Below are 19894 nucleotides of genomic sequence, written 5' to 3'. Positions count from 1 at the left end.
TATAAGATGTCGACAGATATAGGTAGATGTCAGTCTTCCACCTTTTTGGCTGGTCATTGGAATTTCATATTTGAACTCTTCTATTGTCACTCAGATTTGTAAATATAAATATCACTGTACAAATGTTATTTATATACTGCAAAAATATAAAAATTATTACAAAAATATTAATATTATACAAATGCAAATATTTCTGTGAAGGGTAATATTCTAAATCAAGGTATAGCAAACTTTTTCTATATAGGGACAGATAGTAAATGATTTAGGCTTTGTGAGCTATAAAGAATTTGTGGTGACTACTCAACTTGACCAAGGTGACATAGATGGTACATAAATGAATTGCATAAACATGTGCAATAAACTTGATTTATAAAAATTGGTGGTAGGCCAATTTTAACCTGAGGGCTGGGAGTTTGCTGACCTTTGTTCTAAATGATTATTTTTGTAGCTAACAGAAATATTTGATTATATTGAGTGACTCTCATCAGAATTGGATTGCTTTACCCCTAGCTCCCATCTCTCTTGCCATCTCTTCTTCGTCTCATTTGTAGTCTCCTCCTTTTAAGATTGAATGTGCTCCTAAAGCCTCTCTTCTTACTCTGTGTTCTTTCTCAGCCATGTCACTCAAATGATTTCCATTAACAGCAACTTGGCAATGACTATTCCGTCTTTTATCCAGAACTCCAGGCTTTTGTATTTCTCCTGGATACCTTGCCAGCACTGTCAGTTCATTGTACTTTTGTGTCGGTTGTTGCCGATAGTCTCTCAACTCCAAGCCCACCCTTCCACCATTAGTTCTTTGATGCTGGGGCCAGAGCTCTGCAAACCCTACTTCTATTTTGCTAGCTCTTAGTCTCTGTCAATAGGGCAAGAGAGGGACTTGCTGCTTTCTGTTTACTTGATGCTGACTTTCTGTTTAATTGGGGTTCCTGTGAGCATCTTTTCAGCAAAGCTTTTTTTCCTGTAGGAACATGTTCCTTTCTGTAGTATCAGAATTACCTTCATTACCACTCCTTCTCCCCTCTCTCCCTCTACTACAGCACAGTGGGTTAGTGTCCACGCCTCAGACACCGGGTCTCAGCCCTTCAGGACCCCTCCTTTAAGTTCAGCTATACTAGCACCAGCTAAGCAGCACCTTCCAGTGGGAGGACTGAGTGTTAGCCCAGCAGGGTTCCTTCTCCAAGTTTCTGTTTTAGTAATTCCCACATCTTCACTCTGATCTTCCAGCACTAATGGGTGGTAGATGCTGCCTTTAATGCTTTCTTTGGGATAAGTTATTGTTTTCCTTTGCTTTTTCAGCTACCTAGTTAACAATTTCATACCTAGTTAACCATTTTTTATATTAAATCCCCTTTCAAATATTGGGCATAGTTTCTGTCTCCCAGCTGGGTTCTGAAGTAGTTCAGATTCTCTGCCAAAAGCTGCTCCACTAACAGTGTTTGCTTCTTCAGTAAATGGCACTAGCAAACCTCTCTCCATTCCCTGCCCAGAGGTTCAAGCCAAATATGTGGGCATCATTCTTAATTCTTTCTACTCTCTAAATTCCCACAGGCAACGAGTGAACTACAAGGCCTGTTGATTTGGCTTCCTGAATATTTCTTGTATCAGTCTTCTTTGCTCTACTGCTATATCCTCCACCGTAGATCAAGCCACCACCTTAGAACTGACCTCCCCACATTTCTGTAGCCCCTTAATCTGTTCTCCCACTACAGCCCAGAAGGTGTCTCACACACATAAATTATGTCTTGACATAATTTATAAGTCTTTCTGTGAGATGGTTTCTGCCTCTATTTCATTTTGAAATAGGTTCCTTGTGTCTTTGTCAGTTTTGAATCTGCCTAGCTTTCTTTGCATTCTTGGTACAAACTATTCCTTTTGTTCAGAAACCTCCCTTTCAACCGATAATGACTACGTTTAAATGTTGTATAAGTGTCACTTTTGGCTTTTCTGAGCTATTTGTTTCTATAGATCATTGAACATTCACCTTTTCACTAGAATATTCTGTAAACTTATAAGTAATCTATAATAATAAAAGCATAATATGCAAAGTGACCAAATGGCCAAACAGCAGAATGACCGCCCGGACAACCACACTGACACACACTGGTGCCAGGCCAGCCAAGGTGGGTGTGATGCAATTGGTTGCGGGGGGTCCGCCATTGCCCCGCAATTACCCCCAGAGGGACCAGGTCACTGGCCAGCAGCCAATCAAGTGGGGGACTCCGTGATCACCCCAAAGAGGGAGGCCCAGGCCACCCTCTGCAGGGCGATTGATGGGGGGGGCGCTCCATGGAACTGGGGAACCGGGGGTGTGTGGCAGCGGACGCAGGCAGTGCCAGGCCAAGGTGGGTGTGGACGGGGGCTGGGGCTGTGGGGCCATGAGGCAGTTGGACCTCGAGGTAGCAGGGACTGTGAAGGCTTACCCCTTGCACAGATTTTGTGCATCAGGCCTCTAGTTCTTTAATAACTGATGGAAGGCCTATATAGGCAGGGGCTGTGTTTGTCTTTCCCAGCACAGTCTTTTACACCTACTATTCTCTCTTGGCATAGCAAATATTCAACAAATACTTGCTGAGTTCAGTGAGTTTCTGTTTTATACACTTATCATAGGGCCTCTGAGTGAGTTCAGAAGGCACACATTTCCTTGGGTGTGCCAGAATCCCTCATGGTTGACTGCTACCTCTTAGAGTGAAGGCTTCTTTGGTTTGCTCCTCTCACATCTCCTGGCACCAGTTCTCTTTGTGGGTTCTTATAGTGATTGGAGGAGACTGAGTGGGGAATAGATTGAATAGAATTTATTATTTTTGGCTGGACTGGAGACTCAATCTTACCCACTCCTACGTTGTCAGAGTGCTCTGTGGTATCACATAAGCCACCTGAGCACGGGCGGCCAGGTACATCCTGGTGGTCGCTTTATTTCAACTCCTTTAGCCAATGAAGGGATCTTCCTCTGCAGCTAATAACTAGTATGTTATTCCTCCTCACAAAACATCAAAGTGCTGGTTTCTCTGTAGTTTCCTGAAATGTAGCCATTTTTTCTTCCAGTGATAAAAAGTGGGGGTAAGGGTTGGGAAGTAGACTGAACATGGACAGAAGGGCTTTTAGAAAGCTATAGTAACCAATAATGAAGAAGCAGACAACAAAAATAGAATATGAGAATGACAATGATAAGAAGACCCATACCAACATATGACTACAGTCTGCTGGAAAAGAAGCAGACCTGAGGGAACAGGTTAAAAAATCCATCTTTGATTTTGGTTACACTTCCAGAGAGAGTGCTGCATTTATTTAAAAACAAAACAAAACACAAAACAAAACAAAGACTAAAACAACCCAAATAGCTTCCTTTTTATCTTCTAAACAGACTTGACCCAAGCCGGACATTTGCTTTGAGAATCATATATCTTTTCCCTTCAGCTGAGAGTTTTACCTTTTGGATTGCATTCCACACACGTTCTTTATCGTTTCTTCTTCCTTCGAGGGTGTCCATAGCATCTGCCATTAGTGACTGCAGCTGTGGCACCAAGATAAAAATTATCAGTGTGGAATTCGCACAGAAATAACTTCCCTAAATACACAGATTAAAACCTAATTAAAAAATCATTTGTACGCTGATGATTTTATTACTCATCTTCCCGACAATGAACATTGCTACCCCATCTTTGCTTCAGTCATTACTGAGTGTTATTGCAGATATAAAATATTGAAACAATGAAAATATGCTTCTTGAAAATGGGTAGAAAACATATAGGTTTTAATGTTGTAAGCGTTGACGTTTTGTAAAAACAGATTTGGGTTGTAAAGAATGAAGGCCATAGTTAATTCTCTCAGGAAATGGCATGTAGTACATGAACGCGTTTTAGTATTTTCTCCCGAGGCTGATATATCATGATTTCAGGCATCATGCAAAAGCTCACCAGAGGACAATTCTGAAACTGTGCTGTCTTATTGCCTCTTAAAGAATCTAGCTCACTTCAGTTCTTTTACTATTCTTTTCTTCTCTAAAACTTCAAAATAACCACGCTTTCTTTTTAGGTTCCATTCACAGGCAAGTTTTCAGAATTCCACCTTTTGCCCCAAACTGCCACATTCCAATTTGAAATAGTTCCCTTACACCTGCTGCATATGTAGCTGCAAAGCGGTGAAGCCACACAGACCTATGTGATGGTCACAGCTAAAAAGGAAAGTTCTCTAAAGAACAAATGTCACTTCAGTTCACTGTGGCTTCAAACAGTGGGGACCCTTAGAGAATCTTTCTGAACTTTAGATATTGCAGAGTTGTAGCAGAGGACAGAGCGGAGTCACTCAGAACTCTTCTACGGAGCAGTCACTGTTTAGACAGTGCCACAGAAGGCCTTACCAGGATTTATTGTCTAGGTTAACCCATGCTTCAAAGCTGAAAAGTAAAATCTGTTATTTATGGCGATGAAACCTTGCAAGATGCATGACTTTTAAACATTGGGCCTCCACATATACATCCATATACATTAACATTTTTTTCTAGTAGGCAGATAAATTATAAAAATATCCCATTAAATCCTGTTTTCCAAGGTTTGAGAGAGTGGAATACTGCACTAACATGTTAATAAGGGATGTCAATAATGCTAGTTTGGTGCCCTCTGTGTATATTTTTGAAATGCAAGTATTTCCAGAAGAAAGAAGCTGCAGATGTGTGGTGAAGAAGGCCAAGGTGCAGAAAACTCTCTTGTATTTTTCATTGAAATCTTGCACGTGCTTTTCAGGAAGACTGGATCAACACTGAGCCAGTTTCTTCGATTAACATTTTCTTTGCTTCCTCTTATCTCCGAGGGGCATTAATCATCTGAAATTGGCTATAACATGCACTTCGAAAGCTCCTTGCTTACTGCACTCCTGAATGCCGTATGAATGGTATTTTACTAGTAAACACAGCCTTTTAGGAGGCGTTCTGCTGCACACAACCCTAAAGGTTTTGAAAGCAGGACTTAGTGAATCCTTGATTAATAGACTTCCCCCTCCCCCACCTATAGTTTTATTATTTGGCTAGTCAGACCATTTTAAATGCTTACTTTGAATATCAATATTTAACACACTTTGACAGGTTCAGATGAACATTATAAATGTTGGCAGTGCATTTCTCGATTGATTTGTTATAACTTTAAAAACTCAGGGAGGGAGGATTCCTTCAGTTATCTGAAAATTACAGGTGACCAGTTTGGGCTGTTCTCATCCTTGCTATGTGAATTCAATTCAGGTCTGTAATTAGTTTTAGGTACCTTCAATTAAAGCCTCAAAGGAAAGAGTCCTACCCTGTCCAACATTACGACCTCCCTCTAGAGCAGTGGTTCTCAACCTTGGCTGCACATTAGAATCACCTGGGAATCTTTTTAAAATCCTGATTTCTGGGCCTCATCCTCCGGAAATTCTGTTTCTTTGTTACTAATGTTGTGGCCCCACCCCTTAACAGAGAAACAGAATTTCCGGAGGATGAGGCCCAGAAATCAGGATTTTAAAAAGATTCCCAGATGATTCTAATATGCAGCCAAGGTCGCTCTGCCCTTCTGCTACAACTCTGCAATATCATCAACCTGTGGGCCTCGACCTCTTTGGGGGTCGAACTACCCTTTCACAGGGGTTGACTAAGACCATTGGAAAACACATATATAATTACATATTGTTTTTGTGATTAATCACTATGCTTTAATTATGTTCAATTTGTAACAATGAAAATACATCCTGCGTATCAGATATTTACATTACGATTCATAACAGTAGCAAAATTACAGTTATGAAGTAGCAATGAAAATAATTTTATGGTTGGGGGTCACCACAACATGAGGAACTGTATTAAAGGGTCGCAGCATTAGGAAGGTTGAGAACCACTGCTCTAGAGTACACCTTACCTTTCCTTGAATGGCCAGCACATGGTTAACTAATTGTTTTTCAAACTAGCTGCTGTCATTTCTAATATTGATTATGGTTATAAAAACAAATCTTTTTGAAGATTGTTTGAGCTATTCCTTTAACTAGTTTTTGACTGCCTCTGTGTTTTCTTAGTTAACTGGTCGATTCAGTTAAAAAATACAGCCATTTGACTAACTACATTTTTCCCTTGAATAAAATAATTGTTCTATTTAAATGTACCAGTGTGTGTGTGTGTGTGTGTGTGTGTGTGTGTGTGTGCCAACATATATGCGACACTAGAAGTAAATAAGAAAACTCTAAAGACTATTTTGTACGGTTGGTTTTCTGCACAGTGGTTAATCTTTTGTACTCTCAATTTTCCACAGAAGATAATCCTGTGTTAACAAGTCTTGGAGTTTAAGAAGCAATTAATTAAAACTTAACTTTACTTAAAACAATAAGCTTGACATACAATTCAAATAATAAGCCCCTTTCCATGTTTTTCCATGTCAGACAAGTATTGCTATTAAAAAAATGTAAGCCAGACCAGCTTGCATGGCTCAGTGGACTGAGCATTGACCCATGCACCATAGAGGTTGCTGGTTCGATTCCTTCTTAAGACACATGCCCCAGATTGTGGGCTTGATCCGCAGTAGGGGGTGTGCAGAAGGCAGCCGATCTATGTTTCTCTATCATCAATATTTGTATCTTCTTTCCCTCTCCCTTCCTCTCTCTCTAAAAAAAAAAAAATCAATAAAAACATATTTTTTTTAAAATGGAAGTCAGTCAATGTGAACAAATAAAATAAGACACCTTTCTACATTTCCCAGTTTCTTCATTAGAATGCTTCATGAGGGTTGGAGAGCTGGCCCTCAGGCTACATTTATTATGACAAATTTCTTTCAGACCATATCACTTTTTCTTCTGACTCAGGGCCTGAGAAAGCCTTCAACAAAGAAAAACAAATACTTACCAATTCTGCCTCCTGCGGACTGATGTCCCGTAGATAGGGGATGGTCGCTAGCTCAGCCATTGCTTGATTGATCACCTGGGACTGCTCCTTTACTCTCTGTAGCCGGCTAAGGAGGCTGGCGTACTGCAACTTCTCCATCACACCTGAGCACGCAGGGAAACTCCCCTGGTCTCCCAGGGAAAGGAAATGTTTTAGAACAAGACCACAGAACTAGGGCTTTCTCTGGGGATTGAAGTCAGGGTTTGTTATAGTATATTTACATCCTTTGAAGCAATGGCATCTAGTATAAACAAGCATTTCCTTCTATCGTTTTAGAGAATGATCTGGACCCTTCCTTCAAACTGATGAGTATATGTAGAAGGGAACACATTGCAGGACTGATCTGCAGGTGGCCCTGCATAAGCTAGTTGTGCTGAGGGGAGAAGAGGGGACTGACATTGAACGCGTGCTCCACCTTCCCAGTGGCCATCAGAAAGCTGTATCTGTTTAGAATGTGTGTGTGTGTGTGTGTGTGTGGTGGTGGTGGTGGGGGGGGGGGTTATCTATGTCACCCACGTTATCATAAGAGCTAAGAGTTGCCCACTACCTTGTTTATATAAAAGAATATTTTTATGCAAGCTGAATCCTGAAAAATGTGATGCACATTGAATTCTCTTTACCCAATGACTTACATCAAAGCTCAACTCTGCTTTTATCTTTAGTTCTTGTATGGCCTCGGACTCTGGCTCCTCTTCTTGTGGTATTATAGCACTTTATTCTGACTCTTAGGGCCATCCCATCAACTGACATGACCCATCTTGAAACAGACTACCATCCACATTTGTAAGGACCACCAACCCGCATGAATCTATTGGTATTTTGGGCTTTCTCAAAATAGGGCCCTTTTCTAATAAGGTGGCCTACATATGTGTTTGCTATTGCCAGCCGTAAAAGAGAAGATGTCACCTTCTCTCAAAAGTTTAATACAAATCATAATGCATGATAGGAGAGGCAAAGTTTATAATAAAATACCTACATGTATATTTAGAAAAAGTATTTCTGACATAAAGGGAGCTATAAGGGTTAAAAGAAAATCCTTGAGTTGTGTGGAGGGTAATGAGAAATTGGGAGTCACAGGAGGATTTATTTGGCAATTTCATCCCACATCCAGGTGCTCAGAGGAGGAAGGCTGGAGAACCAGCTTCCCCTACGGCAGGGTTCCTCCTGCATCACCTGCACCAGAATCACTAGGCGTGTTCGTTAACTAGGCAGAGTCCTGGGCCTTACTCAGTGAATCATAATCTCTTGAAATGTGTCTCTCTTCATATGGATTGTAGCTAGGTACCCCTCACTCCCCAAATATTCAAGTATCTCAAGAAGTTGAAGAATAGACAACTATCTTAAAACTTCGTATTTGAACAAGAGCTATTTTAGTTTGTGCATACTTATAAAATAGATTTTTCCTCCAGAAATCAGAGAAGACATTTTTTTAAAAAAATTACATCTTCCAAAGAGAAAAACTATTAGAAACTGCATTACTAAAGAGCATTGGAATTTCAGCTTGAATTTAGAAAGCAGTTCTTCCTGCAATGCCATATGCATGTTTTAATTGACAACAACCTCTAGAAGTTGGTGCTTTTCTGGAGTCTTGTTAATAAAAGAAGGTTGAGAACCATGGCATTGTATTTGCTGTATTTCTCCCTAACACCTACTGTACCATATGACTAATGTTCCTCTATTTCAACTAATTTGTTCTTTCAGATCAACCATTTGTCTAAAAATCTATAAACCTGTAGGAGCAATGATTGCAAATTGTGGAGTTGGGCTCCCTTCTCTGAACTGACCAAATAGGTAGCCTACACATTTAGTTTAATCGTGTACCTAAACAATGGGATTCTGCCAAATAGAGGAAAGCGAGTTGCAGGAGAAACTGTTTTCTTTCTGAAGAAAAATTGCTTTATTTGTCTTGAAAAAACACACCAGAAAACACGGGGGCTAGTGTAGGAAAGGGGGTAGTGACTCAACTCCAAAGAGCAGAAACAACTGCAGCCTACATGGGAACATAATCTAGCAGTGTAATTTCTTAAGCAGGAAAACAAAAATAGTGGAAGGCAATGGTGTTTTGTTAGCTTGATTGATGGATGCATAACAAAACAGGAAGTACTCTATACATACAAAATACTAGGAAGAATATATAGTTGACTACTAATAGTCAACCCTCCCAACCCTCGGCTTAAGACAAAGGCAGTTTTGATTATTAGAAAACTACAGATGTATGCATATTTTATCTACATGATAGGGGTCTTTGAGAGACAAAGTGAAAAACAAAAGAAATTAATATAATGCCAGCAGGAATGTTTTAATGCTGTTGCTTTAAGAAGATAAAGGAAAGGATGAAAAACGAAGGAATTACCTTAAACATCTAATGCTAGCAAGGGATAAATCTAAAGGGAAGTAGCCCTCCCAGCGAGACCTCAGGAGTGATTAAAGGGCTCCTTAGCTGCTGGAGAGAGTGTTAAAAAGTGGCCGTGATTGAAGCTAAAACCTCACACAGGTACAATGAATTTAGGTAAGCAGCAAGTTCAAATGAGGGTGTTAGTCAGAATTGCCCAGATTTAATAGCAGGTATGGGTTAATATTTGGCAAATAAGTGGCACTACATCGAATAGTGCTGAAAAGCACAGCCCGAGTATTTGGAATATATTTCCACTTGACTCAACATATAGAAACATTAATTGCAAAAAAGGAGGGGTAGAAAAAATGTTATTGTTCATTTCAAATGTGCATATGTAAACATTTTTTATGCTTCACTTGGAGGAAATTAAAAGTAAAATTAATGAGGTATTAAAATCGTGGTTAGTTAAGTCATTTTTTGGCAAGTCAGCCTGTGAAGGAGGCTTCATGCATGGCAAGAGATTTTATTATTTTGACTCTTTAACATTTAGCCCAGGAAGCACAGTACATAAGGTTTGAAACTGACAGCAGCCAATAAAGTTAATGAATGAAAAAGCACAGTGGCACCTGATGGCATGTGAAATAATTAGGACAAAGACCCAGAGAAGGAAAACTACCAGTAAAGCAGAGTTCCTGGTTGAATGGGGCTGATGTTCACTGGGATTAAAAGCCACCAAATAGGCAGGTAGTGTAATATTTTAGATTATTACTTTTAAAATACCAGAACCATTCTTTTTTTAAATTTTTTTAAAATTTTTATTTCTTAAAGTATTACAAAGAGTATTACATATGTCTCCTTTTCCCCCCTGGCCTCCCCTACCCCTCAGTGTCTTGTGTCCATTGGTTATTCTTATATGCATGCATATAAGTCCTTCGGTTGATCTCTTAACTCCCCCCAAACCCTCCCCAGGCTTCCCACTGTAATTTGACAGTCTGTTCAATGCTGCTCTGCCTCTGCATCTTTTTATGTTCATCAGTTTATATTGGTCTTTATTATCCGTTTCAACCTCACTGGGGCCATCCCGACCTCACCAGGGCCGTCCCAACCTCACTGGGGCTGTCTCGACCTCACCGGGGCCATTCTGACCTCACTGGAGCCGTCGCGGCCTCTACCAGAACCATTCTTGTTGGGCCATGTGTTGTGTGACTAGCAAAGGAATCTATAAAGATAAGAAAACTGGTGCTCGGCTGGCGTGGCTCAGTGGTTGAGCTTCGGTCTATGAACTAGGTCAGGGTCCCATTCTTTATCAGGGCACATGCTTGGGTTGTGGGCTCAATTCCCAATAGGGGGCATGCAGGAGGCAGCCAGTCAATGATTCTCTCTCATCATTGATGATTCTATCTCTCTCTCCCTCTCCCTTCCTTTCTGAAATCAATAAAAATATTTTTTTAAAGGAGAAGGAAACAGGTGTCAGAGTGTAAGGAGAATCATTGTCCGAGACACAGAGACCTCCCTCATACCAGAATGTCCTTCACCAACTGAGTCTACCACCTCATGGCAAGAGATGAAAATCCATGTTCCCTGGGAAGCCCTACTGTGGGCTGTATATCTGCCCCATGGCTGGAGATGAGAGCTCTAATCCTGCCTTTATGACACACAGCACAAAAATACCTCAACTTTGTGACACTGAGCACATCAGTGAGGCAAGAAAAAAATTGAAATCCACAGGACACTTGCATGATCTTCATTTTAGAAGAATATGTCATTTCCAAGTACAAAATTTGTATAAAGAAAAAGGTCTATAAAATGGTTCTTTTGTCAAAGCAAACTAAAACCAATATAAATGATTAAAACTTCTAACATCCTATCTAATAAAAGGGTAATATGCAAATTAACCATCACTCCGTCACAAAGATGGTGGCGCCCATAGCCACAAGATGGCGGTGCCCAGTCCTCCCAGCCCCGCCGGAATTCCCCAGTCCTGGGGGGGTGGCCGCTGAGAGCAGGCAGTGTGAGTGGCCTGATGGAATGCTTGCTTTGTTGCCATGATGATGAGGCAAGTATTCCACCCCGGCTGCGGAGGGCCTCTGGGCAGTGGGCATGGAGTGGCCATGGGGGGGCAGGAAGGGGAGACGGTTGTGTTGTTGCCCCGGCGACGAGGCAAGCGTTCCGTGCCTGGCTGCGGATGGGCCTCTAGGCAGCGGGCGCAGAGCATCCAGGCCCCACAGAGAGCTACTGGCACATGGATTTGTGCACAGGACTACTAGTTTATAATACTTTGCAAAGTGCTTCAACATGGATTATGTACTTTTGGTCTCACAACAACTCTATGAGGTGGGTCTGGTAGGTATCAGTCTGTTTTGTTTTAAAAATATATTCTTATTGATTTCAGAAAGAGGAAGGAAAAGGGAGAGAGATAGAAACATCAATGATGAGAGAGAATCACTGATCAGCTGCCTCCTGCACGCCCTTCCTGGGGGCCGAGCCCACAACCCAGGCATGTGCCCTTGATTGGAATCAAACCTGGGACCCTTCAGTTCATAGGCCTACACTCTGTCCACTGAGCCAAACTGGTGAGGGTGGTATCAGCCTGTTTTATAAATGAGAAAAAACAGCTCAGAGATTAAATGACTTGTCCTAGGGTTACACAGCCAGAGCACCGCCTTGGACTAAAGTTTTATCTACAGGTGTCACAAAGTAGGGTAACAGCTAATAAGGACAATGCAATGCCTAAGCATTCGAGTGGATGACATTTGATATCTGACAAGATAAAAACAGACCTCAGGGGATCTTAAAATCACTGTTGAGGGCTGTTTGGGTCACATTTAATGATACCATGCAGGCATAATTTTTACTCACCAACTCATTACTTGCTTCATTAAGCTAGGTTACCTTTGCAGCAATTTTATTTAGTCCTGCTTTATGAAGCTGTGATTGGCTATATAATAAGAAATCCAGAGGCCAATATTTGGATATACTCATGGTCCCTGGGTATCTTTGGGATCACTTACTTTGATTCTATTAAAACTCTTTGAGAAAATCTTTCAAAAACTTATATTTTCCATAGAAACAAACATAGGAAAGCAGAAATTCCTTGCAGCTAGCAAAGTGGTGCTGACTCATTTAAAAAATATTGAGTTATTAATTAGATGCTAAGAATCTTAATTACTGTATGACTTTTAAATTTCTATTATTGTCACATAAAGGTATATTTGTGCACTCGGGAGGTCCCTTAGCCCAGCCTATGCCCTCTTGCAGTCTGGGACCCCTTGGAGGACGTCCACCTGCTGGCTTAGGCCCGCTCCCTGGGGGATCGGGCCCAAGCTGGCAGTCAGACATCCCTCTGGCAGCCCGGCAGCCCTCGGGGGATGTCCACTTGCCAGCGGGGAGCAGGCCTAAGCTGCAGTCAGACATCCTTAGCACTGCTGAGGAGGCGGGAGAGGCTCCTGCCACCACCGCTGTGCTGGAAGCCATCAGCCTGGCTGGTGGCTGAGCAAAGCTCCCCCTGTGGGAGCTCACTGATTACCAGGGGCAGCTCCTGCATTAAGCATCTGCCCCCTGGTGATCAGTGTGTGTCATAGTGACCAATTTTCCCAGTTGTTCTGCTGTTAGGGTCAATTTGCATATTACCCTTTTATTATATAAACAGAGGCCTGGTGCACAGGTGGGGGCTGACTGGTTTGCCCTGAACAGTGTCCTGGATCAGGGTGGGGGTCCCGCTGGGGTGCTTGGCCAACCTGGGTGAGGTGCTGATGACTGTTTGCAGGCTGCCCAAACCCCCTTCAGGGTGGAGGCCCCCACTGGGGTGCCTGGCCAGCCTGGGTGAAGGGCTGATGGCTGTTTCAGACTGATCAAGCCCCCTGGCGACTGAAGCTCCCAGCCTTTCCTTTTTTTTTTTTTTTTAATTTGCTCCAGCTCCGTGGCAATGGCGCCTAGAAGCAGGTATCTGGGGTTTATTTACCTTCTATAATTGAAACTTTGTTGCCTTGAGAGGAGGCAGCAGCCACCGGGAAGCTTGGCTTCTTCCATCTCAGGGGCAAGCAAGCCTCCTGCTCGCTCCAGCTCCATGGCCACGGCCAGCTGAAAGCAGGTATCTGGGGTTTATTTACCTTCTATAATTGAAACTTTGTTGCTTTTGAGTGGAGCTCAGAGCCAGCGGCAGGCTGGCTTCCTCCATCAATGGAGCAAGCAAGCCTCCTGCTCGCTCCAGCTTCGTGTCTTCCGGCTGCCATCTTGGTTGGGTTAATTTGCATATAGTCGCTCTGATTGGCTGATGGGCATGGCTTAAGGCATAGCAAAAGTATGGTCAATTAGCATGTTTGTCTATTATTAGTTTATATATATATATATATATTTTCAAGTAGCTAGAATGTCCTTTTAAAGGTGGGAAGAAAATGAGTTAAGAACATGTAAAAGGTGCCTGATGCTTAGATAGGTCTAACCAGCATTCACAACACACTGTGAGATCTGAGCTGGCAACAGATGATGTGGTCCTTTTCCTGACAAGTAACAAGGTGGGGCCAGTATCTCTCAAAAAAGCCAGGGCACAGACAGATCACCTCTGCAACATACAGCTGACTAGCTCTACTAGGCTGACCATGTGTGGATGAGGTGAAATCATGTCACATGGTGATGGTTGTTGCTAGCAAAACTTTCCTTGCTTGCAAGGGCCTGATGATGACAACGATGATGAGTGTGGGTCTCTAATTAGGATGGAGAGGATGATAAGGGTGTGTGTGTGTGTGTGTGTGTGTGTGTGTGTGTGTGTGTGTCTGGAGGAGGTTGTGATAGAGGGTGAATTGGAGAATAGGACCCCAAATTTGTAGTGGAGCCAGTGAGTACTATAAACTGAATGTTTGTGTCCACCCAAAATTCCCATGTTGAAGCCCTATCCCTCAGTGTGATGGTATTTGGAGAGGGGGCCTTTGGGAGGTAATGAGATGAAGTCATGGGTTGGGGGCCCTCATGTTGGGATTATTGCTATTATAGGAAGATATATCAGATGGTTTGCTCTCTGCCATGTGAGGATAGCAAAAAGTATCCAACTACCAACCAGGAGGGGGGCCTTCATCAGAATTTGACCATGCTGGCATCCTGACTTTGGATTTCTAGCCTCTGGAACTGTGAGAAAATAAATTTCTGCTGTTTAAGCCACCCAGTCTGCGGTATTTTGTTATGACAGCCTGAGATGACTGAGACAGAGATGGATTTCTTATTAATAGAAATAGAGGGGAGATAATTGGGTGTAACACAGTCGTGGGAGCCAGGAAAAATCAGTAAAAATGTGCTTTTCTATTTGTAATGCTTAGAATTACAAATCATGCAAATATATTAGAGATTTTATAGCTTTTCTAAAATGCTGAATAGATGTTAAGCTGTTTGTCATGACCCCCTTGGCTCCCCTTGCAAGAACATTGAATCAATTATATAATACAAAATTCACAAAAAGAAAATTCTTTAAAATTTCCAGGGTACAGGCCTTTTGAAAAATATAGTAGTACAGTAGTCCCTCCTTATCCTCAGGAAGATTCTTTCCAAGACCCCCAATGGATATCTAAAACCCCATGGATAGCATTGAACCCCATGTAAACTGTTTTTCTATATATATATATATATACACATACCTATGTATTAGGCACAGTAGAGATTAATAACAATTACTACCAATAAAATAGAGCAATTATAACAACATCCTATATCATAAAAGCTTAATATGCAAATTGTCCCCTCGGGCAGGCTGTTGACTGGGAGTTCAACCACTGGTTATGACAAGCACTGACCACCAGGGGGCAGCACGGAACATGGCAGGCATCAGCTACATGGTACTGGCAGCGGGTGAGAGTGGAGGTGCTGCTGGCCCCAATGGGGCCCAACAAGAGCAGGACCACGGTGGGATGGTGGAGCAGGTGAGCAGGCAGCCCCAGACCAAGGTGGGTGTGAGCAGGAGCCTGATTACCCCACTGTTCTCCCTGCCGATGGCGACTAGCTGCGGCTCTGACACTTCCATTACAGAGGAAGGGCAAATAGCAATATTAAAATATTTCTTTTAATTATTTTCCTTTCAATGTGCACGAATCCATGCACTAGGCCACTAGTATGGTAATAAAAATTATGTGAATGTGGTGTTTCTCTCTTAAAATATCTTATAGTGTTGTACTCATACATTTTGTAATGGCATGAGATGATACAATGCCTATGTGATGAGAGTGAGGTACTCAGAACAATGTGCAATTTAAAACTTATGAATTGTTTATTTCTGGAATGTTCCATTTAATATTTTTTGATCATGGTTGATCAGTGCTAAACCATGGCTAGAGGGGGAGGACTATATTAAAAAAGAGGGATCTGCCTTTACAGGCTATTAATGAGAAGTTCCTTTTATACCTTATATTTTGTAAATTACCACAGAATAATTTAGGGCTTGTTTTGTTAAGGCTGAAAAGTAGAAAGGGCATACTTTTCTTGGAGCAGAGAAAGGAATTAGATATACAAAGGTATACAAAAAAGCAATTGGCAATATTGAGTAAAGCTGAGTTTATTACTGTGGGATGGTGGTGCCAGCTGAATTCTGGGTAGGTAACAAGATGGTTATATGCAATAGCCTAATATGTGAAATAGGGAAAATATTGTTTTTGCTAAAATTTTGTTATTGAGTTGAAATGAGAATTTCACTGCAACCTTGAAGTAGATATCAGGAAGGCACAAGAAAGGGCTCTTTAAAGAGACACTACCTACTAAATGTTTGAAATTGCAAAGCATAGCATTGTAAAATATTTTTAAAGATAAAAGGAATAAAATCATTATCTAAACTTAGGTTTGTTTTGCAAATAAGATTTACTGTGAACGTTTCTAAAATCCCTCAATACTTGCACTATTTGCAGCATAAGCTTTCCATAATTCTAGAATTGTTTAATATTGTACATTGGAAAAATATAAAAAACTCATATACCTACATTCAATTGGGTGCTTCTAATAAAATCCAGTATTGGCAAGATTCGCTTCCCCATTGTCTCCATCTGTCTCATTGTGTCTTCTCTGGTAAGCAGACCGAAGGGAGTTTTATATTCTAAAAATTGTAACAATAAACTTTTATACTATTTTTTTCCCCAGACTTCCATTACAAAATGCTTTCTTTAGCAAGCTATAAACAGATATCTCAATGCTAATAGATATGAAATCTTTAGTATAGAAACCAGTCCTATCCCTACACCATATGCATAACAATGAAAGATCTATGAGGAGAGAGGCAGAGGAGACATTGCCCTTTAGAGACTATCATTTAGTCATTTTGTTGTGGTCCTGATTGAGAGATCTAAGAGACAGCCTATAACAATTCACCTCTCTCTGCTGAGTATGCTTTGCCTGAATTGTGAAAAAATGTTGTCATAAATGTGTCTGATTCTTGTCTTGTTCCTCCCAGGTATTATTCAAGTGTGCAGATCCCATTGACTTTGAATGTAGCTCAGGGTTGAGATAAGCCTCAGAGGATACAGTGCCAAACGAAACACAAATCCTTAATTATGTGGGTAGAGCTGAAAGAATAAATTCAACCTGGTCATGAATTCATCCCACAAGTTTGAGAACTCGACTCCCTGTGAATATTTTCTTGATATTTTTGAAAGTTTCAACTAGAATTACTGAACACCATTTAACTATAATACTCTTCAAGAGATCTAAGCTCTTGGTTAATTACCTAAGAAAAGAGTGGAACAAATATTAATATAATAGCAGGTAATTAAAGTGATTTAAAGTTGTCACTGGCTGTATTTTTCATTTCATAAAACAATTCTGTTGTATAATTGTCTTCTACATTTGTTAATTTTTTTAACTTTTTTAAAAAATTTCTTTATTAAGTTTTTACATATGTGTCCTCATCCCCACATTACCTCCATCCCGCCCCCCCCCCCCCCACTCATACCCTCACCCCCCTGTTGTCTGTGTCCATTGGTTAGGCCTATATGCTTGCATATAAGTCCTTTGGTTGATCTCTTCCCCTTACCCCCACCCTCCCCTACCTTTCCTTTAAGGTTTGAAGTTCTGATCGATGCTTCTCTTTCTCTGGCTCTGCTTTTGTTCATCAGTTTATGTTGTTCATTATATTATATAAATGAGTGAGATCATGTGATATTTATCTTTCTCTGACTGGCTTATTTCACTTAACATAATGCTCTCCAGTTCCATCCATGCTGTTGCAAATGGTAAGAACTCCTTACCGCAGCATAGTATTCCATCGTGTAGATGAACCACAGTTTTTTAATCCACTCATCTACTGATGGGCACTTAGGCTGTTTCCAAATCTTAGCTATGGTGAGTTGTGCTGCTATGAACATAGGAGTGCATATATCCTTTCTGATTGGTGTTTCTGGTTTCTTGGGATATAGTCCTAGAAGTGGGATTACTGGGTCAAATGGGAGTTCCATTTTCAGTTTTTTGAGGAAACTCCATACTGTTCTCCACAGTCACTGCAACAGTCTGCATTTTTACCAGCAGTGCACGAGTGTTCCTTTTTCTCCACATCCTCTCCAGCACTTGTCATTTGTTGATTTGTTGATGAAAGCCATTCTGATAGGTGTGAGATGGTACCGCATTGGCGTTTTGATTTGCATCTCTCAGATGATTAGTGACTTTGAGCATGTTTTCATATGTCTCTTGGCCTTTCTTCTATCTTCTTTCGAAAAGTATCTCTTTTGGTCTGTTGCCCATTTTTTGATTGGGTTGTTTATCTTCCTTTTGTTAAGTTGTATGAGTTGGAGATTAAACCCTTATTGGTGATAACATTGGCAAATATGTTCTCCCATGTAGTGGGCTTTCTTGTTGTTTTGTTGATGGTTTCTTTTGCTGTGCAAAAACTTTTTATTTTGATGTAGTCCCATTTGTTTATTTTCTCTTTAGTTTTCATTGTCCTAGGAGCAGTATCAGTGAAGAAATTGCTTCGGCATATGTCTGAGATTTTGCTGCCTGTGGATTCCTCTAATATTTTTATGGTTTCCCATCTTATGTTTAAGTCCTTTATCTATTTTGAGTTTATTTTTATGTATGGTGTAATTTGGTGGTCTAGTTTCATTTTTTTGCATGTATCTGTCCAATTTTCCCAACACCATTTATTAAAGAGGCTGTCATGACTCCATTGTATGTTCATGCCTCCTTTATCGAATATTAATTGAGCATAGTGGTTTGGGTCGATTTCTGGATTCTCTATTCTATTCCATTGATCTATATGTTTGTTCTTATGCCAGTACCAGGCTGTTTTGAGAACAGTGGTTTTGTAATACAGCTTGATATTTGGTATTGAGATCCCACCTACTTTGTTCTTCTTTCTCAGGATTGCTGTAGCTATTTGGGGTCTTTTTTTTACTCCAGATGAATTTTTGGAGAGTTCGTTCTAGGTCTGTGAAATATGCTGTTGTTATTTTAATGGGGAGTGCATTGAATCTATAGATTGTTTTGGGTAGTATGGACATTTTAATGATGTTGATTCTACCAATCCATGAACATGGTATGTTCTTCCATCTGTTTATGTATTCCTCTATCTCCTTTACATTTGTTAATTGTTGATGATAAAATGTGTCTTCGTTGAGTGCCCTATGATAGTGTGGTTGGGTGAGATGGTTGAGTGAGGAAGGTAGGCACTCTAGGATTTTTCAGCCTTGGTGGAAGCTTTCCTGGAACCAGAATTCCAGGTATTGTTAACTAACCCACAGAGAAGATTGGCTGGAGTTAATTCTAACCCAACACACATTTTGGGTTCCCAGGCCCTACTGTATGCTAGGCCTTGTGATGAATAAGACTTAAATAATGTACAACTGCTGCCTTATAATACTATTGAAAGATAGTAAGTCCAGGTGATTTACCTGTAAATGTTGGCAGCTTCCTACTTGATACTTTTTCCAAAAATTTCCCATCTTCTTTGTTTTTGAACCCAAGAGTCAAGAGGTATTGTTGGAGAGAAAAAGATGACCAGTCAACTGTCTGAGGCAACATGTGGAGTCCTTGAAGATCTGAAATACAACAGAAAGAGAACTAATGACTTTGTTATATTATTATTGTTTTCAGAGTATTTTTTTCCTAGATTCCAGGAGGTATACTTGGACAAAATAAGTACAAATATTAAAGACACAATGTAAAAGCATGCATCAAAAGGTCAAATAGCTGATATATCAAAATTATATTTCATTATTTATATTTTTTCTGAAAACATAAACATACACAAGGCATACGAATGCTCCTCTTTCCCCACATTCAAATTAGTAGAAATTTTAGGACCAACTTGCAGCCTCAATATTTTCCTCTGTGACTCTTTTCAAGGGAATTTCGTTTTTCTGTTCATAGCTTGAGATAAAAGGAAGTAATGTTATATAAAAGGAAAAAGAGAAATTACCAAGTGAGAATTAAAATATAAAGCTAATTAATTTAGTTACCATCCGCCTAGTTGTAGAAGGAAATTTGAAAATGATAAATGTACTGACTTTTGTAATGAGACTTGGAAATAATTCAAGTGTCATGAAAATGGTTCTAAAACAGACTCAGTTCTTAATGACCATAAAAGCTAATATTTACTGAGTACTTATTCTACCTTCCCTTGTTTGAAGGATTCTGTGTGCATTGTGTTTTGAAATCCTCTTGAAAACTTTACAAAATTGGTGATGTTGTCTCCAATAGGAAGT

The 19894-nt window shown here is 40.5% G+C and overlaps 1 protein-coding gene across 1 annotated transcript in view; it reads right to left on the bottom strand.

The window, feature by feature from the left end:
* SPATA16 (spermatogenesis associated 16) overlaps positions 1 to 19894 on the bottom strand; it is a 207340-nt gene that overhangs the window by 25306 nt on the left and 162140 nt on the right. Inside the window, 4 exon segments of the mRNA XM_070403628.1 lie at positions 3431 to 3514; positions 6857 to 7021; positions 16184 to 16296; positions 19082 to 19228. Coding sequence (XP_070259729.1) covers positions 3431 to 3514; positions 6857 to 7021; positions 16184 to 16296; positions 19082 to 19228 — 509 coding nt within the window.

The sequence above is a fragment of the Myotis yumanensis genome, unplaced genomic scaffold (genome assembly GCF_028538775.1).
Source record: "Myotis yumanensis isolate MYYU_CA2020_CCGP unplaced genomic scaffold, mMyoYum1.0.hap1 SCAF_2, whole genome shotgun sequence".
Classification (NCBI taxonomy): Eukaryota; Metazoa; Chordata; class Mammalia; order Chiroptera; family Vespertilionidae; genus Myotis; species Myotis yumanensis.
The sequence above is the reverse complement of the archived record's forward strand: the minus strand, read 5'-3'. Positions and strand labels throughout refer to the sequence as shown.